Genomic DNA, 26848 nt, shown 5'->3' on the forward strand with positions numbered 1-26848 from the left:
ACAGAGAAGGTGTGTTTGAAACACAAAAATTAAAAGCTTCGTGCTATTACAAATATTTAACTGAAAGTGTATTTCTTAGTCTGGTATTTTTTTTTTTCGATCGCTCATTTTCAATTAAAATTTAGGCATATTTTATTTTTATTCAGGAAATATATTTCAAAATAGAAAATTAGGACACATCGTTCACTTACTCCCCCTTAATTCTTTATCAAAAATCCTTGACAACAGACTTTACTTTTGGATCTTTAAAATGCATAACTTAAAAAAATCTTATTTTTGTGTGTATTATCTAGGTTATCTAGTCTTCATTTTCTGACAAATTCTAGTCTGCCCTTCCATGAAATATATAAATATTTTTTTAAAGTTTTATTGAACCTTCGAAATTCCCCCTGACAACCGATCAGACAATAATTTTATTGTTGACCAGAGGCTTAAAGGTACAGCAAGGGGATACTTAACAGCTGATAGATACATTTTTCTTTTAAAGTACAACTTTTCAATCTTTCGGGAACCCCAGTCTTCCCCTCTTGGAAAATGTTTTTATAATTATCAACTGCAGTAATAAAATCATTCTTGATCATCAGCATCAAATTATTTTTTATCAACAATTCTAGAATTTCAAAACTATTCCAAGCTTTATAACTTTCACCGTGACCTCCCTCTTCCTTATTCCAAAAAAAAAACCGCAATATTATTGTCATCCTTTTAGTAAACAGTAAATTGTTACAAAGAAATCTGATTTTATCTGCTGAGGACACATGATTCTTACGCGCAGAAACAAGGCTGAGATTCATTTGGTTGAATAAAAAGAAAATTATCTACAGTATCGTACACATTTGTCAGAGAAACAGTATCCAGGATGCTTAGGCTACACTGAATGTATTATCTAAACTCATCTAAGAAATGTTCAGACTCACCTGATAGTTTGCCGTGATCAACTTAGGTTGTGCTTGATTTTCATATGATGAAGACATAATCTTTCAATCAGTTTAATTGAGGTGTGGAGCTGGCATGGGAGTAACTGTTTGAGGTCCCTTGTTAATTTATGTATCATTGTCATTTTGCTTAGTTTCTTTAGTTACCTATTCTGATACGGACTCGGACTTCTTTTAAACTGAGTTTTACTGTGCGTATTTCTGTGTGTTTGTTTATTTTACATTGGCTACAGGTATAGGGGGAGGGTTGAGATCTCACAAACCATGTTTAACCCCGCCGCATTTTTCCGCCTGTACCAAGTCAGGAGCCTCTTGCCTTTGTTAGTCTTGTATGTTTTTTAATTTTAGTTCATTTCTATGCTATGGAGTTTAGTGTGACGTCCATTTTCATTGAAGTGGTACACATTTTATTTAGGGACCAGCTGAAGCCCGCCTCCGGGTGCGGGATTTTCTCGCTGTGTTGAAGACCCATTGGTGTCCGTCGGCTGTTTTCTGCTCTTTGGTCGGGTTGTTGTCTCTGACACCTTCCCCGTTTCCATTCTCAATTTTATTAGAAAAAAAATTCGTAAGGGTTCCGCGGAACCCAGTGTCTCGCCTACTTTTGCTGCTAGTCGCAAGCTCAACAAAAATGGGGAAATAATTATTAAACATTTTCCTCTAGATACTATCTTATGAATGTAAGAAGCTTCTGTTCAAGTTTGGTAAGAATCCAGGATGGTTTATGAATCTAATAAATGTTTTTAAAACTTTAACTGCAGACTGTATGTAATGTTAACTGGAAGAAAAACTAGGTCCATTTATAAGTAATATACGGAAAAACAAGAATTTTTTTTTTTACAAAATTTCCTTCTAGATACTAGCTTTTGATCATAAACAAGCTTCTGTCCAAGTTTTGTACAAATCCAGAAAACTTTAACCACAGAGTGAATGTAATGTTAACTAGCAGAAAAATTAAGTCCATTTATAAGTAAAATACGGATAAACAGGATTTTTTTTTAACAAAATTTACTTTTGAATACTATCTTATGATCATAAACAAGCTTCTGTCCAAGTATGGTACAAATCCAGGATAGTTTAAGAAAGTTATTAAAATTTGAAAAACTTTAATCACAGAATGAATATTTGTGGACGCCGCCGCCGACGACGACGACGACGGAATGTAGGATCGCTATGTCTCGCTTTTGCAATAAAAGTCGCAGGCTCGACAAAAAGTCCTTTATTCTATATTTATGCTCTCCATTTTATGCAAAACCAAGTTCACAACAATGTCAATTTTAAGAAAACAGATAACAGCTAATTAGTCAATAACAGTAACAGCACATATATCTTCAAAATAACAGTAAACAAAAGTTTAAAAATTCCAAAACACCTCAACAGAAAGATCTTGCACCCCCTCTCAAAAATCAAATAAAAAAAAGACAGACTCAACTTGGCTCATATGAAATATCCACCAAATATATGCTAGGTATATTTTCTATCAATTATACAAATTTTCTGCATTAATGATCTTGAATATTTGCCACTTTTAACTAAAATATAAAGGCACAGAACCAGGACATAGGTGCACAGAACCAGGACCGTTTTTCTAATCACCAGCACATCGCCAGGACAATTTCGTTTGGCGAATTTGCACGACTTTTTCAGTAAAAAATCGTTGTAACATTCCTCGCATGGTACTAAGGAAGTATCAGAGAAAAAATAAGCAACAGAACGGTTGTTTTATTGCCGTTCTGGTACAATGTAAACAAACCCACCAGCACAGAATCAGGACCCACCAGCACCAGTCAGGACCAAATCACCAGCACAGAACGTTCTCTCGCAGGACAACCTTACCCGCCGTGTTGATGTTGATAAAGTAAACGAATTATTGTTGAATGTAATGTCTAAATATGAGGATATTATTTTAGTTGATCAAGGTACCGTAGATGATATTGTAAGTAATATTACGACTGTACTATTGAGTGCTGCAAAAGACACATTTGGGGTATTTACTAAAAATTCTAATGGCGAGAAAGGGAACTTTTCGAACAAAGATTTGTTTAATAAAGAATTTAAAAAAGTTAGACAAAAATTTTGAAAAAGCTGAAGACTTTATAAACACTATGCAGTCTTCACGCTTAACCTTTGAGTCTACAAGCCAGAAGCTCAATTTTTTGAAAATTTTAGTTGGATTCTGTTGGCTTGTAGAGAAGAATTTTACAAGCCCGAAATCAATTTTACAAGCCAATGCCGTAGGACTTGTGGTTAAGCGTGAAGACTGACTATGGATCTAATTCATTTAAAGAAAGACTTCGACAGTCGGAAAAACATTACAAACAAGAGGATCTGAGTCAAGAGCCTGAATCGCTCACCTGTAATTTTTTGCTTAAATCTTTCATCAGTGATTATTTTTTGCTTTTCAATATATATTAATGAGTGGCTTAAAATGCCATTAAAATGTTCTTTGTATCTGTCATATTTTCTTCAAAAGCAACAAAATGCATTTTACCCCTATGTTCCATTTTAGCCATAGTGCATGGTTTTCTGGCGGATTGGCTCTTGTTATATTTCAACATGGCTTTGCTTCCAAAGCGAAAGAAGAGCGTCATATTAGAATACATGAATTATAATTTTTCCTTTGATTTTTTATCGAGTTATATAACTAGATAACTGTGGTAAACAGGACTGTTTTTATGCAGCTGAGATGCCTTATGCGAGAACCCTAGATTTGTGTTAAATAAATAAATAAATGCTGAAATACGTGCCATTGTTATTATCTAGCGGGCTATTATGTTATTTATAACTAATTGGACATTTTTTTAATACTTCTGGAATACAAAAAATATGACCAGAATGATCGTCGAACTACCCAAAACTTTTGAAGTTGCACATAGGAAGTAGTGCTCAATAGAAATCCGTACGTAGTTTTTTTATCCCCTGTGCTTTTAGCTACGATGTCAAAGAACAATTGTATGAAATATTTCATCGCCGAAAATCGGTAATTACAAGTCGTTTATATTTCCCAAATGGCAAAATGCGCAGGAATATTGTTCATGTACAACAAATCTCTATGATAAAGGAAATAAAGTTATATAAGTGGGCGGTATTTTTTAACTTATCTTGCCAAATAAGGTTGTTGTTATTTTATGAATGAAACGAGGTCATGAAACAGATGCGGAAATCGACGTTGATGGGATGTTTTAAGTAATGTGGACAACTCGTCCCCGGGACATGTCGGACCGAATCCACTCAAACCGTCTAATAAGACAACTTTGACCGTTTGTCAGATTTACTTAGGGTTTCATAAAATATTAGACTAACATGTCTAGCGGAGCCATTAATCTTTTGTTTGTGCATTGGGGTCTATTTAGGGGTATTTGGAGGGGCATGAAGAAGGGAGGGGTTTACTATAGAACCCTATGGGATTTTATTTTTTTTAATTTTCAAATTACTATTTCTCGAAAACAGTAAGTGATAGACACATGCAGTCTTCAGTAATGAGAACAGGACAATAAAAAAAAATCAACCAAAATATAGTGTGAGTCCCTGGGGGGTCATCCCACCCCCTTTCAATTTGAAAATGTACTTTTATCTTGTAAACCGTCGCGATCCCCACCCCTAAACAATATATATACTTGTATGGGACATAAAAGAAATCAAATGAAAATAATTTGGGGGAGTCCCCGGTGTCATCCCACCCCTCTTGTTTGAGAACTTGCAAATGGTCGAGATCCCCGACCCTAAATCATAAATATTTATGTATGGGACAATAAAACAAATCAAATGAAATATAGGGGGGGTCCCTGGGGTAACCCCACTCCCTCATGTTTGAAAACTTGTAAACGGTCGAGATCCCCACCCCTAAACCATATATATTTTGTATGGGACAATAAAACAAATCAAATGAAATATAGGGGAAGTCCAGGGGGGTAACCCCCACCCCTTTCTTTTTGATAACTTGTAAACGGTCAAGATCCCCACCCGAAACCATAAATATTCTTGTATGGGACAATAAAACAAACTAAATGAAATATAGGGGAAGTCCATGGGGGTAACCCCACCCCCTTCTTTTTGAAAACTTGTAAGCGGTCGAGATCCCCACCCCTTAACCATATATATTCTTGTATGGGACAATAAAACAAATCAAATGAAATATAGGGGAAGTCCAGGGGGGTCACCCCAACCCCTCTTCTGTTTGAAAACTTGTAAACGGTCAAGATACCCACCCCGAAACCATATATATTCTTGTATGTGACAATAAAACAAATCAAATGAAATAAAAGGCGAGTCCCCTGGGGTCACCCCACCCCCTCCTGTTTGAGAACTTGTAAACGGTTGAGATCCCCACCCCTAAACCATATATATTCTTGTATGGGACAATAAAACAAATCAAATGAAATATAGGGGAAGTCCACGGGGGTAACCCCATCCCCCTTCTTTTTGAAAACTTGTAAGCGGTCGAGATCCCCACCCCTAAACCATATATATACTTGTATGGGACAATAAAACTAATCAAATGAAATTTAGGGGAAATCCCCTGGGGTAACCCCCACCCCCCTTCTTTTTGAAAACTTGTAAACGGTCAAGATCCCCACCCCCAAACCATATAATATTCTTGTATTGGACAATAAAACAAATCAAATGAAATAAAAGGTGAGTCCCCTGGGGTAACCCCACCCCCTCCCTTATATTCTTACCCCACCCCTTCAATTTGAGAATGTGCTTTTATCTTGTAAACGGTCGAGATCACCACCCCTAAACCATATATATTCCTGTTCGTCATTTCAAGAAGATTTAAATGAAATACAGGGTTAATCCATAGGCGTCACTTATGCATATCACAAACCAATTTGTACTGGACTTTGCCCAATGTCAGGCGACCATGGGAATGACGAATTATTGGAGCTTTGTTTGGGAGACTTCGTAACAGCATCCTGTTACAATTATTTCTTGTCATGTATGGGACAATAAAACAAATCAAATAAAATATAGGGGGAGTCCATGGGGACACCCCACCCCCTCTTGTTTGAGAACTTGTAAACATTCAAGATCCCCACCCTAAACCATATATATTCATGTATGGGACAATATAACAAATCAAATGAAATATTTGGGGAGTCCCTTGGGTCACCCCACCCCCTCCTGTTTGAGAACTTGGAAATGGTCGAGATCCCCACCCCTAAACCATATGTATTCATGTAATTCAAACATTCTCGGGCTTTACACTGCTTGAAAGATTTATATATTTTCTTTAAAATGATATAACAAATCAAATGAAATATAGGGGGAGTCCCTGGGGTCACCCCACCCCTCCTGTTTGAGAACTTGTAAACGGTCGAGATACCCACACCTAAACCATATTTATTCCTGTTCATGATTTCAAAAAGATTTGAATGACATACAGGGTCAATCTCCTAGGTGTCACATATGCATATCACTTTACTTGACCAAACCAATATGAGCTGGACTTTGTCCAATGTCAGGAGACCATGGGAATGACGAATTATGGGGGCTTTGTTTGGGAGACTTCGTAACGGCATCCTGTTACAATTATTTCTTGTTTATTATAAAATTTTATTGATGCAAAAAATGAGTCTAGGTTAATTGAATTTACTTTAATTATTTATTAAATTATTTCTGGGCCTATCATAATATTCATTTATGGCTCATTTTAAAGAAAACATATAAATCTTTCAAGCAGTGTAAAGCCCGAGAATGTTTGACCAACTGTTTTATAATCACCTGTCATTTTATTCCAAACTTGGTATGGAGTAACATCATGCATATGGGGGTGAAGATGGGGGTCATTTACATTGATATATGAGTTGCTTTTGAAAACCTTGATGAAATATTAATTAATTTGCCTTAATAATCAATTCATTTAATGAACATCAGTGTACAAAATACGAATGTTTAATGTTTGTTCTTTCAAATCTTTAAAAAAAATTGAAGCAACACTGCCACAGTTTTCATAATTACGTTTGCCTTGGTTTTTGGTTAACTGCCTACAGCGCTTACAGTGCTTTGATTTTTTTTGGGTCGCCCCGCTATTCCGATACCACATTGGTCCGACACCCCATTGGTCCGACACCCCATTAGTCCGACACCCCAATAGTCTGACACCCCATCGGTCCGACATCCCAACAGTCCGACACAAGCTGTAATTGAAAATCTACTTCATACAAAGAAATGAAAAAGACAGAACTGGTAAATGTATGTACGAAATACCATTATCCTATAAATATAAGGCACTCTACAACCTTGCAGTATTTTGCTTTACAAATACAAAGTGTGACCTAGCTCGTTCATACAAAACACTACTCTAAAAAGGAATTTGATTGATTGATTGCTGTTTTTTTTACTTTCAGTGTTAAATAGTTCATGCATGTTAAAGAATAAAACAAAATAATAATTAATACAAAAGGTATGTCCTGTAATAAGGAATCGACCGGGATTGAGGGCGGAAATTTTGGACTGCCACGGGAAAATAAGGGTATATTGGATAGGCATAGAAATTTGGCCTGGCAACATACTGTCATGAAATAGACGTTCCTTTATAATATATGTCTTAAATATGGAATATTATTTTCACTTGAAAAAATATCACGTTACTTGTTCCTGACGAAATAAAAGGTATATATAATATTTGTTCCAAAAGAAACAGATATTATAGGATTGTTTATAATAAAGTTTCCAGGGGACCTTCTGTTAGGAGGAACAAATATAGGTAAACAAGTGTGGTTGCCACCTACTACTAACCTACCATATTGTTGCAAGGTTGCCGCTCTCTCTACACGAGACATCGGTTTTGATGACCTTTTTCAGACCAACGTGTCTGCGTATTTATACATCCAGCACAACCAAAGGACGCCCCACTTGGTAAGGAGTTTACTTTGTCAAAAAAAAATCAAGTTTACATTTTTTTATACCCCAGTCATCCGGAGAATTTTGGAAATTGAAGAACAGTGTCTCGTCGTAAAAAAAATGTCCAGACAATATGCAATATACTCTCCGAAACTGACGAACTAAAAAGATTTTATTAACAAACAAATACAAACTTATTTTATCCAAGCATGTCGGTTTCCATCTCCACCGAATTTGAATTCAAAAATCGAAACTTTATAGAAAAAAATGAAATTAAGTCAAAATATCCCCATAGTAAAATTGAACAATTGGTTATATTTGGTTCTTTATTCAAAGCTTTATTAAGGTTGTTAAATTCAATTAAATGGACTTGCAGTGAATATTACTGCTTCATATTACCGCTCTTCATTCTGGTCGACCCCTATAACTGGCTTTATTGTTAATTAGTTCTTATCCTTTACATGCATGAAATATTTGCCACTGGATGTAATGACAGATGTATCTCCCATTGCGTCTATGTTGTTGAAAAACGACATGCTTGTCAGTTACGTTGCTTTCGCCGGGAAATTAAATTTTTTTGACCTGATTGAAACAATAGCTGAGTAAGGTATAGTCGTTGATCGGGAAATCAATATACATACTTCTGGTATAAGAATCACTTAGGAAGGAAATGAATGCCTTTATAAGGTATACAGTCACATAGAAATATTTTTAATGAAGGGTAGGCTATTCGTAATGGCGACTTAGATCCATTTAGGGTTTTCAGTATACTGATGTTGATAGTAGACTGCATGTACATTGCTAAAAAACTACGAAATATTGATGCCTGATTAAAATAAATGGAGAATGTGTCCATGGGACACATATGAAGCCCCCGCTTGCATATAACGTTATAAAGGGATATAACTAGAGAACTGTAAAAGTGACGCCACCCTCATTCGAACTTGATCTGTGTTTTAAGGTAATATGCATTGGGTATATTAAGTTTCATAACATTTGGTTAAGGCAAACTAAAGTTAGAAAACGGAAACCAATTTTGGGACGGACGTTCGTTCTGACGGACGTTCGTTCTGACGGACGGACGGACGTACGGGTGCTTAATGCCCCCTTCGCCTAACGACGGGGGCATAAAAATGTTGATCTGCATACCGAGTCCCTGTGCGGCGAACGCGTCAAAAACTGAAGAGTATTATTTGGAAGAGAGATAATCATTGAACCAGCTTACCCACTATTTGAAATACAGAGTGTTCTGTCCTAATTTCACTCTTTCTTAAATATTGGTGCCCATATATACAAACTAAAGTGGTGTTCTTCTTCAACTAATGGCATTAAACTGTTAGAGCACCGTTATTACTTTTTGTAGCTAGAGTTATACCAGAGAAACGGTACCGTCTTATTCACTCATATAATCGTGTACGCAGCAAAGCTTCCTGGTTTCCTTTATTTTCTTACTCTTAGAAAAAGGAAAGAACGGGAGGAGCTTAGACCAGTGCATTCAATTCATTCAATTCTATCACAAAAGTTGTAATTGCACTGACTTGCTAGTCCGTGTAAAACATGTAAAAATAAAGCAAAATGTTATATCTATTGATGTAATGTTCCAAAACATTTGGATAAATGCAGACAAAACAAGTAAACAAAACATTAATTTTGGGGCTTTATTTACTTTATGGAATCCGAACAATATAGGGCTTATCCAAATTTACCATAACTCTAAAACTAGGTCCTACCAATACCTAATCATAATACTAGTCAAACATCTAAATACCTAACCCTAAAATTTAAATTAAACCAAACTCTAACCTAAACCTGAAAATACAGGGTCCCCAACAGCAAATGGAGGGGGAGCTACAAAAGGGAATAGCGTGTTTGATAATGAGTTACTGATTAAAAGGTCGAAGATACCTTAAAAACTGTTTACAGGAGACCAGATCCTCGGTTTTCTCCCTATTTTACCGACCCCTCTCAGTATATTTACATTATTTGGTCTCATTGGCACTTAAACCACATCTTGTTTCCATGCTTATGTTGTTGATGGCAGATCTTTGACTCGGTGTACAGCTTGACCAATAGTATAGTCATCAGTCTATTTTTCGTTATCGTATGATGACTCAAGATGTCTAGTTTTATTAATTGGCGTCGTTCGTTTGCTGTCTCAAACAATCGTACCTCACATTTCCTTTTATTCATGTTTGAATAACTATCGATCAGGCCAGGGTACTAAGCCAACAAAACCTGCCCACCCCGTATTACACAATGACATCCATGTTCAAAGAAACATTCTGTACCAGGTTAGGCGCCCGCAAACATTAACCCCGCCACATTCTGTATGTGCCAGTCCAAAGCCAGGAGCTTGTAATCCAGTGGTTGTCGTTTGTTGCTGTATATCATATGTGTTTTTCGTTAATTGTTTTGAACACAAAACAGGCCGTTAGTTTTGCCGTTTTAAATGTTTACATTTGTCATTATGGGTCATTTATAATAGCTTGCTATGCAGTATTGGATTTTCTTATTGTTGAAGGCCGTATGGTGACCTATAGTTGTTTTTTAAAACGTCTACGTCTTTTGGTCTCTGGTGGATATTTGGCAACAATACCACTTTTATATTCTAGCGGGAACAAGTGAAAAAAGCTGATACCTCAAGAAACCGATCCAAATTAACCCTAACTCTTAAACTATGTCCTACCAATACCTGATCATAGCCAAACATCTAACACATAACCCGAAAATACAGGGTCCCCAAAAGTAAATGAAGATCCGAGGGGGAGCTACAAAAAAGAATAGCATGGTCGATAAAAGAGACATTAGTAGTAAATTTCTTTATCAAATACTTTCAAATTTCTAGAAATACCAAAATGGAGTTATTGATAAATTTAATAAGTCGCTGGTACCGTAAAAACTGTTTAAGGGAGACCAGATCTTCGTTTTTCTCCCTATTCTACCGACCCCTTTTTGTATATTTACATAATTTTGTCTCTGGTGGATACTTATCTCATTTGCAATTAAACCACATCCTGTTTCCATGCTTTAGTCGTTGATAGCAGATCTTTGAGTCGACTCGGTATACAGCTTGACCAATAGTATAGACATCACTCTATTTTTCATGATCGTATGATGACTCAAAATGTCTTTTTTTATTTATTTTGCGTCTTTCGTTTACTTCCTCAAGATGTCTATTGCTTTTTAGTTTGCGTCGTTCGTTTACCGTCTCAAGACGTCTATTGTTTTTTTTTTGTGTCGTTTGTTTGCTCTTTCAAGATGTCTGTAATTTTTTTTTTGTGTGTCGTTTGTTTGCTGTTTCAAGATGTCTTATTGTTTTTTTTGTGTCGTTTGTTTTTCTTTTTTGTGTCGTTTGTTTTTCTTTATTTTTAGTGTCGTTCGTTTGCTGTCTTATGCTTTGAGTTTCTTGACGTCGTTTGTTTGCTGTTTCAAAATGTCTATTGTTTTTTTAGTGTCGCTCGTATGCTGTCTCATACATTCATAACTCACATTTCCTATTCATGTTTGAATAACCATCGATCAGGGTACTAAACCAACAAAACCTGCTCGTCCCGTTTTACACATCCATGTTCAAAGAAACATTCTGTCACAGGTAAGGGGATGGTTGGGCGCCCCGCACATGTTTCACCCTGCCACATTCTGTGTGTGCCTGTCGTAAGTCAGGAGCTTGTAATTCAGTTGTTGTCGTTTGTTTCTGTATATCATAGTTGTTTTCGTTTATTGTTTTATAAATAAATCAGGCCATCAGTTGAATCGTTTGAATTGTTTTACATTTGCCATTTCGGGGCCTTTGATAGCTTGCTATGCGGTATAGGATTTGCTCATTGTTGAAGGCCATACGGTGACCTGTAGTGGTTAACTTCTACGTCATTTGGTCTCTGGTTGGCAACAATACCACATCTTATTTTTATATCCTAGTGGGGACAAACAACATCATAAAACTAAAAAGCAGACAAAATAGTGACAATAAAGGTAAGAGAAATAAAACTAGTGGAACTGTTTTCTTGGACTAAAATTAATGTACAGCCTTGTGAACTAAAACTAACGTATCGCCTTGTGGACTAAAATTAATGTACCGCCTTATGAACTAAAACTAACGTACCGCCTTGTGAACTAAAACTAATGAATCGCCTTGTAGACTAAAACTAATGTATCGTCTTGTGAATTTAAACTAATGTATCGCCTTGTAGACTAAAACTAATGTATCGCCTTGTAGACTAAAACTAATGAATCGCCTTGTAGACTAAAACTAATGAATCGCCTTGTAGACTAAAACTAATGTATCGCCTTGTACACTAAAACTAATTTCTCGCCTTGAAGACTAAAACTAATTTCTCGCCTTGTAGACTAAAACTAATGTATCGCCTTGTAGACTAAAACTAATGCTTTCACCTCTAGAAGTCGGTCAAGTAAAGAAAAGGTCAATAAAACACAATTGCTGAAAAGGTATTGTCGTGGCAAATAAGAATATTATTTATGCTTAATGAATAGGAATTTTAAATGTTTTTAATATATTGAACACATAATGATATTTAGGTATGGGCAATGTCTCCCTTCCCCAACTAAGACAAAATTAATGGTGCACTTAAAAGGTCTTATGACAATTAAGAATATGTATGGTTTAGGTTTTTTTAAAGATATTAAATAATGAGTGGTATTGAAGGGATTGGGCATAACACACAGAGACAAAACCTATATGAAAAAGTTAATATAAATGTAATTAAGACTATATATTATCTAAGTAAGGGTGGATAATCAATGATGTTCATGAGATTGGGCATGTCCCTCAGGGACGAAACCTTAGTTGAATTAAAAAATATTATCAAGGCAATTAAGACCAGACATCGTAAAAGGGTGGTCATCTGAACAATTTTTGAGATATTTAACGATTTATTACACGAAGGACTGGAGCATAACCACCCAGTGGCAAACCCTTAGTTGCATTGAACAGGTCTGGTCATGGCAAGCAAGAAAATATATGGTTATGGAGTGGACATATACAAATCAATAATTTTACCATTAAGGTCAAAGTTCAAGGTCAGTGTCAAATATCAAAACCCTATGTCAACGGATAAAAAAGTTGTTTTAGACACGAAAATTTCCTAAAATCAAGTATTTCAAAATTGAGGACCAAGGTCAAGGTCACACGATAGTCATTGTTATAAGCGACTCACCATCTTGACTCACCATCTTATCGTGATACAACTTCATACCTAATATCAAAAGCCAGTATCAAAAGACAAAAAAATTTGGCCCGGGCATGGTTGTATGAGAAGAATCAGAAGAAGAAATACTACTATAAAATAGTGTCGCCCTCCGTCGAAGAGGAGACATAATTTAATTCAGTACACAAATTGAAACTGATATATATTTATATCTTTTTAGCTAGTTTCCTTCATCATATACTAAGTACACATCAAGCATATCAATTTGTATTTTAGTTTCCGTCAAATTTATTTTAGAATAAAGGGAAAAGAGAAAATAAATAATTTTTTATCCTAACAAAACAATACTAAATGAAACCATATATATTTAAATGATATCAACGAAAAGATTAATTTAATATCCAACAATTTTGTTGTGTTCCTCCGATATCTTTTTATCAATTCCTTTCATCTTTTTCATCACTGAGCCAAGTTGTTTATTGAACACGTTCACATCGTTTCCTTTGTTTGCACTTTTCAATTCTTTTTTCAATGCTTTTGACTCAAACGCGTCACCCATTTTCACCTTTGAATGCTCCATGTAGTCTAAAAGTTTTAAAAGGTCAACTTCAAGATGCATCAGACTTGAGTACATAGGAGAGTTTGCTCCATACAGACCGTCCATCGAGACCTCATTCTCCTTATTTTTTTGTGTAACTATATCGTCGACCTGATTCTTTATTGTGTCAGCCATTTTTTCTATTTTTTTAGCTAATTTTGGTGAAGCCCCTTTTTTCTTCGTATTCACCCTATATAACATCTTTTCAATTTTAGCTTTGATTATATTAGCTTCTTTCTTTACTTGAATTCCCTTTTCCAGTATAGATGCATTCCCTTTCTTTATAATGGCCTTTTCCGTGGTGTTTTTTGAAGTATTTTTGACACCTATTTCGGCAGGTTTCGTTGGATTAGGTGTTCCTAGAATATTAAGTGTATTGTTTTTATTTACGCTTTTTACTCCTGGTTTTGTTCCGTTTCCCTTGACAAGTGTCTTTACGGCTTTCATTGCCGCTTTCTGCATAGTTTTCTTCTTTTTAGAGCCAAGTAAATCTGCAAGTTTCTTTTGTTTCAATGCTGTTCCTTTAACAATTTTTTTCACATCCTTCATAATTGTTTTATGTAATGGTCCCTTCTTTTTTGAGCCAAGTATTCTTGCAAGTTTCTTTTTTTTCAGTGCTTTTCCTTTAACAATTTTTTTCACATCCTTCATAATTGTTTTATGTATAGGTCTCTTCTTTTTTGAGCCAAGTTTTCCTGCGAGTTTGTTTTTTTTCAGTGCTTTTCCTTTAACAATTTTTTTCAAATCCTTCATAATTGCTATATGTAAAGGTTTCTTCTTTTTTGAGCCAAGTATTCCTGCAAGTTTCTTTTGTTTCAGTGCTTTTCCTTTAACCATTTTTTTCACATCCTTCATAATTGCTTTTTGTAAAGGTTTCTTCTTCTTTGAACCAAGTAGTCCTGCAAGTTTATTTTGTTTCAGTGCTTTTCCTTTAACCATTTTTTTCACATCCTTCATAATTTCTTTTTGTAAAGGTTTCTTCTTTTTAGTGTCAAGTATTCCTGCAAGTTTCTTTTGTTTCAGTGCTTTTCCTTTAACAATTTTTTTCACATCCTTCATAATTGCTTTATGTAAAGGTGACTTCTTTTTAGAGTCAAGTTTTCTTGAAAGTTTCTTTTGTTTCAGTGCTTTGCCTTTAACAATTTTTTTCACATTCTTCATAATTGCTTTACGTAAAGGTGTCTTCTTTTTGATAGATTTAAGTATGTCTGCAGTTGTTTTATTATTCAGTGCTTTCCCTTTAACAAGTTTTTTCACGTTAACAAGTTTTTTCACTTTCTTTATTATTGCTTTCGTTATTTGTTTTTTCTTACTAGGCTTTATCTTTTTTGCAAAAACATTCTGCTTCAGGACTTCTCCTTTTACGAGTTTCTTCAACAATTTTTCCACTGCTTTCTCTTTAGGTTTTTTCGTTTTATTTCCAACTTTTATTGAAATACTTCCGTTAGTCTTTTCTGGTTCAAGTATTCCTTCTACAGCTTCTTTATTTAAAGCTTTACCTTTGACTAGTTTCGTCACAATATGAACCACTCCTTTTTTTGAAGGTTTCTTCTTCATTTTAGATTTATCTTTAAGGCTCGTTTTAGACTTGACAGCTACTGGTTTTAAGTCAATTTGTTTTTGCTTAACTTTCAACGTTTTAATCATTTTCATCATCTTATTTAATGCTTTCTTTTGCTGAACGTTGGTCTCATTTTTCGTTTGTTCAGTAGCTTGCTTTCTCTTTAGTTCGGCTTTGAGTGCCTTTTTGTTGGCCTTTTTTATTTTCTTCGCCGCCACTTTGAGTTTCTTTTCGGTAGCCTTCTCTAATTTCTTCACCGCAACTTTGAGTTTCTTCATTTTTTCCTTTTCCAACTTCCTAAGCTTTGTTTTGAGTTTCTTTGTTTTTGCCTGTCCCATCTTCTTAATCTTAGCTTTGAGTTTCATTGTTTTTGTCTGTCCCAACTCTTTAATCTTAGCTTTGAGTAATTTTGTTTCTTTCTGTTTCATCTTTTTAAGGTCAGTCTTGAGTTTTTTAGTTTTAATCTGTTTCATCTTCTCAAGTTTGGTTTCGATTTTTTTTGCTTTAACTTCTTTTATTTGATTAAGCTTAGCTTTGAGCTTCTTTGTTTTAACTTCTTGTTTCAATTTACTTAGCTCTTCTTTGATTTTCTCTGATTCTGGTTGTTTGATTTTCTCTATTTTTGTTGACAGTTTCATTTTTTTAATGAGTTTTGATGTCTTTGGTTTAATCTTTGGTTTAATTGGTGTCTTTGTTTTTTCTTTAAGTATTGCCTGTATGTCTGATTTTAGATTCTTTGCTTTAGTATTAAGTTTCACTGATTTAGTTGGTTGAGACATCAAAGACTTTATCTTTCCTCCTGTAATAGCTGTACTAATAACAATAGGGTTACTTTTCGTTTTCTTCACCATTTTCTTTATTTTCTTTGTTTCAACCTGTTTTAGTTTATCTATATTAGCCTTGATTTTCTTTGTTGCAACTTTCTTCATCTTTATAATCTTATCTTTGACTTTCTTTGTTTCAACTTGCTTCAATTTCTTTAGTTTAGCCTTAAGTTCTTTTTTTTTATCTTCCTGCACTTTCTTAGGTTTTGCTTCGATTTTTTTTAATTCGACCTGTTTTACCTTCTCAAGTTTTTTATCGACTTTTTCCATGTTATCCTGTTTTATGATTTTAAGCTTAGCATTTAGTTTCTTTGTTTCAACCTGTTTTTCTTTCTTGATCTCAGTTTTGAGATTCTTTTTAGCCTGTTTTATTTTCTTAATTAATTTGACTTGCTTTTTTCCCGTAGCAGCTGTACTAATAACAGTTGGTTTACTTTTCATTTTCTTCAGCTTCTTCACGATTTTCTTTGTTCCAACCTGTTTTATGTTCGCTAGCTTAGCTTTGATTTTCTTTGTTTCAACTTTCTTCATCTTTATAATCTTATCCTTGACTTTCTTTGTTTCAACTCGTTTTAATTTCTCAACTTTAGCCTTGAGCTCTTTTCTTTTAACTGTCTGTACTTTCTTAGGTTTTGCTTTGATTTTTTTGGTTCCGACCTGTACTACCTTCTTAAGTTTTTCCTTGAGGTCTTTCATTTTATTCTTTTTTACGTCTTTAAGCTTAGCAGTTAGTTTCTTTGTTTCAACTTGTTTTGTTTTCTTAAGCTTAGTGTCGAGATTCTTTGCAGCCATCTTTATTTTCTTAAGCTTTGCATTGAGTTCATGTTTTTGGGCTTGTTTTATTTCATTAAGCTTAACACCTATTTTCTTTTTTTCCACCTGTTTTATTTCCTTAATCTTTGTATTAAGTTTCTTTATTTTAGTTTGTTGTTTGTCTTTTGGCTCTGTCTTGATATTGGTTTTTTCCGACTGTTTGATCTTATCAAGCTTGGCATTGAGAGACTGTGTTTTGACTTGTTTTATTTTCTTAAGTTTGGTATCGAGTTTCTTTATTTCTTCCTGTTTTATTTCCTTTAGCTTGGCTTTGATAAGCTTTGATTGAGTCTTCTCTATCTTCTTAGGTATAGCTTTGAGTTTCTCTTTTTTAGCCTGTTTTATTTTCTCTATCTTTGCACTGATTTTATTTGTTTTCACCTGTTTGATTTGTTTAAGTGCTGCATTTATTTTCTTTGTCCCAACCCGCTTTATTTTCGCCAACTTAGTGTTGAGTTTTTTTATTTTAGCCTGTTGTTTTTCCTTAGGTTTAGTTTTGATTTTTGATGTTTCAGCTTCTTTGATCTTCTCAATTTTTACCTTAAGATTCTCTGTTTTAGCCTGTTTTATGCTTTTAAGCTTGGTATTGAGTTTCTTTACTTCAGCTTTTTTCACTTGCTTCAGCACATTTTTGATATTCTTTGCTTCAGTCTTTTTGATCTTCTGACGATCAGCTTTGAGTTCCTTTGTTTTAAGTTGTTTTATTTTTTCGAGCTTAACATTGAGTTTGCTTGTTTCATCCTGTTTTATTTTCTTAAGCTTGTCAGTTAATTTCCCTTTTTCAACTTTTTTCATATTTTTAATCACAGTATTAAGCTTCTTTGTTTCAGCCTTTTGTATCTTCTTAGGCTCATCTTTTAGTTTCTTAGATTGTGTCTTTTTTATTTTCTGAAGCTTCAAATTGAGTTTACTGGTTGCAGCTACTTTCACTTTCTTAAGCTGATTAAGAAGTTTTTTTGTTGCAATCTTTTTAACTTTTTTCAGCTTAGCAATGAGCTTCTTTGTTGTTGGTTGTTTTAATTTTATGCTTATAGGTTTAACTTTGAGTTTCTTAGATTCAGTTTTGAGGTTTATCTTTATATCCACTTTCTTTTTCTTTGGGTCATTTTTGATTACTTTGTTAATCTTCTTTGACTTAGTGTCAGCCTTTTTCTTTTTCTTTGACACATTTTTGAGTACTTTTTTTACAACCTTTGTTTTAACCTCCTTATTCCCTGACTTATTTTTAGTGACTTCCTTTATCTGCTTTGTCTTAGTTTTAAGTACTTTGTTCCTGTTCTTTGACTTAGCTTTAGTCGCCTTATTCTTATTTGACTTCTTTTTACCATCTTTCTTGGTCGTCTTTGACTTAGCTTTAGCCAATTTATTTTTGCTTGGCTTAAGTTTTCCGTTTTTAGGTTTGTTTATAATTTTCTTCGAATTCTTCACTTCTTTCTTCTTTATCTTGGTTGAATTTGACTTTGGATCCTTTGCTTTTTCTACTTTAGTTTGGGTTGCCTTTTGAGTGACAGAGGTTGATTTGGATTTCGGAGTTAACTTTTTTTGTAGCTTTTTAATCTCCTTTTGCATAGATTTCAGTGCTTTATTTTTCTTGCTTTTGCCTGTCCCATCCTTCTTAGTTTTTACCTCCGTGCCCTTCACAGTCGGAAGTGTAGTTTTTGTGTTTCCTTTCTTGGTTTTAGATTTCTTTGGTTTCTTGAACTCTATAGGTTCGATTGCTTTTATCTCTGATTTTCCATTCGCCTTAGAGTTGAGCAGCTGTAAAACTTGCGATTTAATACTCCCATCTTTACTTGTCGTTGGCTTCTTTGGACCTGCCGAAGATATAACATTGGCTTTGCGGGTTTGTCGTTGAAAATTTTCAAGCGGACTGTTTCCTGGCAATCTGGAAGAAAGAAAATATAATTGATAAACTGGTAGAAGGAAGACCCTAGATAAAAACCGGATGTTACTAGTAAATCATGTCCACATACTGACAAGTTAGTTAATCGAAAAACAAATCTATGAAATGTGAAGGAGTCCACAGAAGGATTGGTTTGAGTCGGTTGAATTTTATGTATGGACTTAACTTGTGGTGATTCAGATGAATAACTTGATTAATTGATTGCCTGATGCCTGCCGTCGCACCCGGCACCTGTACTGCTTTGGTATATGTAGGTCAACTAAGGAGAACTTGGTTAATCTACTACAAGTCGAAGTGTTAGCGTAGTAGATTATATGGTATGTACTGCGAATATTTTATGTAAAGTGGATAATTGCGAAGTTTCTGATTTTTGTCAGATATACACTCTTCTTTGTGTTTGTCTTTTAGCTATAAAGTAATACACAAGGTAAAAGCGAAGTAATCAATGACAGTACTGTACACGTTGGTAAATGGAAACACGAAAAGACAATTGAATACAAAAACAACATTGATGTTGTTGATAAAGTAAACGAATTATTGTTGAATGTAATGTCTAAATATGAGGATATTATTTTAGTTGATCAAGTTACCGTAGATGATATTGTAAGTGATATTACGACTGTACTATTGAGTGCTGCAAAAGACACATTTGGGGTATTTACTAAAAATTCTAATGGCGAGAAAGGGAACTTTTCGAACAAAGATTTGTTTAATAAAGAATTTAAAAAAGTTAGACAAGAATTTTGAAAAAGCTGAAGACTTTATAAACACTATGGATCTAATTTATTTAAAGAAAGACTTCGACAGTCGGAAAAACATTACAAACAAGAAGCTCTGAGTCAAGAGCCTGAATCGCTCACCTGTAATTTTTTGCTTAAATCTTTCATCAGTGATTATTATTTGCTTTTCAATATATATTAATGAGTGGCTTAAAATGCCATTTAAATGTTCTTTGTATCTGTCATATTTTCTTCAAAAGCAAAAAAATGCATTTTACCCCTATGTTCCATTTTAGCCATAGTGGCTATGTTTCTTGACGTACAAGGAAATACAATACAAAATTTATACTAGATACTCTGAAACTCATTCAGCCCAAGTTTGGCTGAAATTGATTCAGCAGTTTCAAAGGAGAAGATTTTTAAAAGTAAGCAAACTAGATGAACAAATTGTGAAAAATTGTCTTTAAAGGACAATAACTCCTTAAGTGGTCAATTGACAATTTTGGTCATATAAAACTTATCTGTAGATCTTACTTTGCTTAATATTTTTGCTGTTTACAGTTTATCCTTATCTATAATGATATTCAAGATAATAATCGAAAACAGTAAAATGTCCTTAAAATCATCAATTCAGGGGCAATAACCTAAAAATCAGATACCTGATTTGGCTGATAATTTCAGGACAGGTAGACCTTGACCTAATGAATACTTTAACTTCTTGTCAGATTTGCTCTAAATGCTTTAGTTTTTGAGATTTAAGTCAAAAACTGCATTTTACCGTATATTCTTTTTTTAGCCATGGCGGACATGTTTTCTGAGGAAACACAAAATAAAACACAAACTTTATTCTAGATTACCTTAGAATCATTCGGCTTAAGTTTGGTTTAATTTGGTTCAGTAGTTTCAGAGGAGAAGATTTTTTAAAGTTAGAAAACACGATAAACAAATTGTGCAAAATTGTCCTTAAAGGGCAATAACTCCTTAAGAGGTCAATTGACAATTTTGGTCATATAAATTATTTGTAGATTTTACTTTGCTGAACATTTTTGCTGTTTACAGTAATAATATTCAAGATAATAACCGAAAACAGCAAAATTTCCTTAAAATTACAAAATTAGTGGCAGCAACCCAACAAGCGTTTGTTAGATTCATCTGAACATTTCAGGGCTGATAGAACTTGACCTAATGAACATTTTTACCCCTTGTCAGATTTGCTCTAAATGCTTTAGTTTTTGAGATATAAGCCAAAAACTGCATTTTACCCCTATGTTCTATTTTTTGTTCATGGCGGACATGTTTTTTAAACAAAACAGAAAATAAAACACAAACTTTATTTAAGATACCCTAAGGATCATTCAGGTTAAGTGTTGTACGAATTGGTTCAGTAGTTTCAGAGGAGAAGATGTTTGAAATAGTTTAACATTGGAAACACAAGTTATCTTTCTTTGTTGAATGATTGTATGATTGATATTTATGTGTATATATTCAATTAATATTATTTTTGATTCGGGTAGAATACCCGAGACATGGATAATAGGTAACGTCATACCAATCTTTAAGAACAAAGGTAGTAATACCGAACCACAGAATTACCGCCCTATTACTCTTTTGTCTTGTCTTAGCAAGATTGTTACTTCTATTTTAAACACTAGATTATGTGATTATCTTGATGCGTATTCTATTTTACTAGAAAATCAAGCCGGTCAATCAAATCAATTGCTATTCCACTATTGATCATTTATTTTCATTGTATGCACTATTTGAGTTACTTAAATTAAGGAAGAAAAAACTTTACTGTGCCTTTGTCGACTTTGAAAAAGCCTTTGATTTTATTCAGAGAAATTTTTTATTTAATATTTAAACTTTTAGAGAATAATATAAACGGCAAATTTTTCCGTATTATACAAAATATGTACGAAAATGTAAAATCACGCATTATATTTAATGGCGAGAAATCAGAGTTATTTGCTTGTGAATTGGGTGTAAGACAGGGAGAAAATCTTTCCCCTGGTCTTTTCGCAATATTTGTAAACGATTTACAACATTTTTTGAAGGCAAAGATGTACTTGGTGTTAGCTCTATTAGTGATAACCTTGAACACGAGTTGACAGTATTTTAAAAAAATATTTGTTATTATATGCGGATGAGACTGTGATGTTTTCCGAGAGTAGTGAAGATTTACAAAACATGTTACAAATGTAAATGAATTTTGTGATTATTGTAAAAAATGGCAACTAAAAATAAATATTGATAAGAGAAAAGTTCTTATATTCTCCAAAGGGAGACAACCCAAAAATATTTAAATTTTTTATACAGAATAGAGAACTAGAAATTGAACTGATTATAAATACCGTGGCATATTTTTTGCTAGAAGTTGTTCATTTCTAAAGACCCGAAAATACATTTGTGAACAAGCTACAAAATCAATGTATGGTATATTCAAAAAGTGTAGACAAAACAGTTTAAGGCAGCTGGGGTGTCTTCCTTTTTCTTGGAATTTGAAATAGCAGATAACAATCGATCTAAATCTTTAATAAAATGTGCAAATTTCGAGAGTAGTATGTAATTCATGTGTAAGACTTTTCATGTTAATATAGAAAATTAAGTGTTTTATCATATTTACGGCTGTATTCTACACAAGACAGAGTATTTTTATTTGATTTTTTTTTTCAACTTTGACCCATAAGGGGAGATAACTCAGATAAAGTAACTTTTATAATAGAATGTGTTGTGAATTTACCTATTTTATTATGTAGCAAGAAAATGAGTCCGGTGACCCCATTTGACACGAAAAAGCAACACAATTTTATAAAACTTTCTTATATTAATTAAGGATGATCACTCCTCTATTTCAAAATAACAAGGTTTTTAAAAGACTGTTATAGATTGATAGAATATGAATAAGGTAACTTAAAGATTAGAAAAAAATGATAGGTCTGTGTTTTAGTTTTTGAGATATAATCAATTGAAAATTTGGCGGGAAATGGTTCTCTCTAGATTTTTCATACATCTAACACTGACACCCTTTTCCTTTCAAAAACTATGAAAAAATAACAAGGATTTTATAAAATGTTCAAAAATGACTTTTAAAACTATATGCAATAAAATTATGAAAAGAAAAGTATGGGTCAGTGGGCAAAATTTTTATTGGCACTACATGGATAAAACTAGAGGATTCCGAATATCTGACAAAAAGTCAAAAACATGAGTAGCGTTAAATTTATTCAAATTGGCCCACTTCATCTTTAGTGAAAGTATGAAAAAAAAGTTTAATTGTGAAACTGTGATTTTATTAATGATAATAGCCCAAAAATGGGTAAAAATTGATGAAAAATGGGAAAATCATCAAAATTGGGTACTTTCAAATGGCCGTAGCAAAAAAAAAAAAAAAAGAAAGTGCACCACCACATGATTTTTTCTTCACCAATTATTTTTTTTACAGTCATATAAACCTAAAAATCAAGTTAAGAAAAAAAGTTTCATTCTAGAAATTTTTGGCTCCTCAGAGGTGTACATCTCTTTTCAAAAATGTCAATATATAAATTTTTATTGTGTAAATTTAAATGTGGAAGTCACCGATTACCTATTGAAACGGGAAGGTGGAGCAACATATCCAGAAATGATAGGGTGTGCTATCTTTGCGAATCAAGAGACATCGGTGATGAATATCATTATGTCATCAAGACAGAAAGAGGTTGTTACCTAACTATTGTAATTTTTGTCCAAATATATATAAATTTCAACAATAAATTAAACACTTTCACTCCTGAATTTTATTTTTTCGTGGGATTACCTGGCCGAAATTTTATTTGCACGAGCCGTTTGCCTGACCGGAATTAATTTAACATGTGCTACAGCAAAAACGACCTCGTAGTTTTGATCCTTGAAATCTCATGAACCGTAGCGAATTATGCGGTCAAATTTTGATTAAATGTAGATAAATAACTAAGGTTGAGCGTCTATAAACTGTTTGAAGAGTAACAAGTAGTTTACCTTTAAAACGTGTGTCAATAACTTAGTTTGATCGAGTCGAAAGATATTTTTGTCATTGCACCACCGTATAACGCGTTGACTAATAATGCATTCGGAAATATCTTTTAAGCAAACGAGTGTTTCAAAACGTAATTTCTATAAGCCACTGAATCATTTAGCTTCAAAAACCGTTTCCGTATTCGTTTTTCTGACAAGAATACTTGTAAATCTAGCTTGTCGTTCACGTAGATTTTGGCAGCCATTTGTTTACATTTTGAGAAGAAGAAAAAAACTCGAGCTCGAAAATGGCCAACAACTCTTCCAGAGGAATTATATAATATTCCCCACTTTGATGAGTCAATTGAATATAAATTTAACTGCAGCAATAATTGATGTGACTTCTTTACTTTATGTAATCACTCCAGTATTATATGCCTTAATTCTTCCACAAGTGAATGAGATGAAGCTTTCCAATAAAAATCTCAAATTAAACAAAAGGAAATGAAACCAAGAAGTGCATCTTTTCCGAAACGTTGGAAAGTGGTTTTCCAGTAAATTAAAAGCCAACCATTTAGGAACACATTTTGATAGTTATTCTTAGAATGAGGACGGTAACAAATAATTCTTATTTTCTTCGAATAGTTATTCTATAATGCATTCATTTCAAAATGCACACCGAACGTCGACATATGTAGAAATATCATAAAATTACAATACTAGAACCTTGGAAAACTGCAAATAAAGTTCGACAAAAATTCACTGAGGTTTTGAAATGAAACAGTACTGCAAAGGCACATTTATCATAGCTTAAAAAAAAAACAATTTGGCTAATATATATATCATTTTAGAAAATCTCAACAATATTACAAACATTTTTAACCTTCCAGACTTTTCTTGAAAAACAAGCACGGTAATCTTTGTTTTATTTTATGATTTTTCAAAGACCTCAACATGTTAAAGCTATATTTGATATATAATGTCAACATTTAATTTTATAAAACAATGAACAAGAAGTACGCTCAAAACAAAAGTTTTATCGGTTTATAGAATCTAAAGTCTATATAATAAATATTGTTATATCGAAGGGTGAAACTGGAATATAGTGCTGCTGATTTTGAGGCTTATGATAAACGATCATAAATAATATATAACAATAACATAAATATTCCTAAAACATGAATTTAAGCAGGTATTGCATTAATCTATAATCAAAAGGTCTTAATTAAGGGCATACGATACAGTTTTGGTCCCGTATTGGCGTAATGAAATTTTGATGAAAATTTGCATATAGGCTATTTTTTACCTGATTAAATCAAATATGCAATAAAAAAATATACCATCATGTGCTACTTTTTGAGAATTGGGGTTGAAATTTCAGATATATCCTCAAAATTCGGATTTGTGGACGTATTTTTTCCTTTCGACAGAAATACATAACTTTTTTGTTTTAAAAGATAAACACAAGCTGTTTTTTGTTAAATTATTTGTAATTTCTGTTTTATATAAATGTTCTATAAATTTGTACATGTTATTTTTACAAATAACTCATATTTAACAAATGTTCATGAATGTAGAAAAAAAACGTCATTTTTTGCTGTATATTTATCAAATTTAAAATAATTGCACTATTGACTTTTTCATGAAAATTGGTACACATAATCTTCATACGTAATCAAACCAAATGTCATTTTAAAAAAGAAGGGTTCAAGAACTCGTTTTCAAGTTAAATCAGTTTGAATGATAAAAATCAGTCGAAAACTGCATCTTTTCCCGATTAGTCACAGTTTGACGTCGCGAAAATAACAATTTACGTTAGCAACGTCATTACTTCCCCTGTAACTGTATCGTATGCCCTTCACACTTTCGCTCCTGAATTAATTTTTTTCGCGGGATTTGGTGGCCGAAGTTTATTTCCTCGAGCTAATTCCCCGACCGGGTTTCATTTTGCAAGGTTCTACAGAAAAAAAATCGTGATTACGGAAATCGTCGAATTCCAGCAAACGACAGTAAATTGGTCGTTCATAAGCCACGTGGTGAAAGAAAAGTTTGTTCTCTAAGGGGGGTTAATGGCATTTTGTTGATTGACTGCGATTTAAAGCAAAATTATTCTACTTTCCGGTTGAAAATTTGCGTACGGAATTTTTTCTACCTCGGTACTATTTACAGGGGCGGATCCAGGATTTTGGAAAGGGGGGGCGTAGTATTAAAGTTTGCCGAGCGGAGCGAGGCGAAAATTTTCTTTGACCTTTTTTTGGCTAAAAAACATAAAATAAGTGTAAAATGCATTTTATAGTTAAAGTGTAGGGGTTGGACATTTTTGGTGCCGTATTCTCTCCATTAATTGTCTATTATAAAATGATTGGATTGATCCAAAGCTATGTACTAATAAATATTTTTGATGTGGGATTTGTCAGTAAAAAATGGAGATGGAAAATTCTCGTTTGTTGTATGGTTAGTTAGCATAACCTCACAGATTTCTTGTTGTAAACAAGATATACGGCTATTCAATGAAATTTACAATACGACCGACACGAAGAAAGACAAACAAGCAATTTTTATCCAAATGTTTGGTTGAAATGTTTCATCCAACAAGGGAAGTGAGGGGTTCCAAATCGACCAAAGGCTACGAATGAGTCGGAAATGACAATGAAGTTGTGAATGACGGTCGACACATGGAGACATATAGGCCACACCCAGCAGGCAGGTTGCAGTCGGGCCTTGATAAAGGTATTCAGTATATCAGTTCGGCGAAACAGACAACAGACATTCCGGTCAGATATGGGATTCACATGCAACCCCAACCCCCCCTCAAAAAAAAAAAATTACGCCCGTTTTTTATTCATCATGTTCATTTAATGCTAAATAATTTAGTTGAAAATATTTTGTTCTAATAGCAAAAAAGTGGACAAGATTATTGTTTTCAATCCAGATACGGCCAGAATTTTTATTTAAGGCAAAAATTAGGGTCAGTATTTTTTCTCTTAAATATCTCAGACTGCCCCCTTAAATCAAATGGTCCGTACCTTAGACTTTAAATCTATATCTAGAGCTTACTGACTGGGGATCACTATTCAGCAATGTTATTAATGGGCTGGGGCGTGTGGGGTTAAACATGTTTTCGTAGGTAAATAATATTGCTGTGGAACTTTTTTTTTCATGAGAGTGTAATAGAGTATTACTTTCTGTTGGGTGGAATTGTGAAATAGAAGTCAATACGTTCTTGCTCAATACTTTGTCGCTTTGAAGGCGTCATGCTTGTCATCCTCAGCCTAAGCAATGTGTTACTGTAATTTGAATTTCAAAATGACTGAGTGACGTTTTTTTCGACGCACTGGTCAACTCCACCGTAGCGAATCACATGACTTTGACATAATCAATAATATATTACAGTAAATACGAGCGAAAAATATCTTTATAAGTAAAGAATTGTCGCATAAAAATTAAATACACGGGAAATGGCAAAGTTCGCGAAGTCTAGTCTGATTAATCATTTTACAAAAAAAAAAAAAGTGCAA

The 26848-nt window shown here is 33.6% G+C and overlaps 1 protein-coding gene across 1 annotated transcript in view; it reads right to left on the reverse strand.

The window, feature by feature from the left end:
* Positions 1 to 13075: 13075 nt before the first annotated feature.
* Positions 13076 to 26848, reverse strand: part of LOC127734633 (CAP-Gly domain-containing linker protein 1-like) — a 32542-nt gene continuing 18769 nt past the window's right edge. Inside the window, exon 2 of the mRNA XM_052244613.1 lies at positions 13076 to 18624. Coding sequence (XP_052100573.1) covers positions 13338 to 18624 — 5287 coding nt within the window. The 3' untranslated portion in view covers positions 13076 to 13337. The remainder of the gene's footprint in view (positions 18625 to 26848) is intronic.

The sequence above is a fragment of the Mytilus californianus genome, unplaced genomic scaffold, assembly GCF_021869535.1.
Source record: "Mytilus californianus isolate M0D057914Y unplaced genomic scaffold, xbMytCali1.0.p SCAF_3, whole genome shotgun sequence".
Taxonomy (NCBI): Eukaryota; Metazoa; Mollusca; class Bivalvia; order Mytilida; family Mytilidae; genus Mytilus; species Mytilus californianus.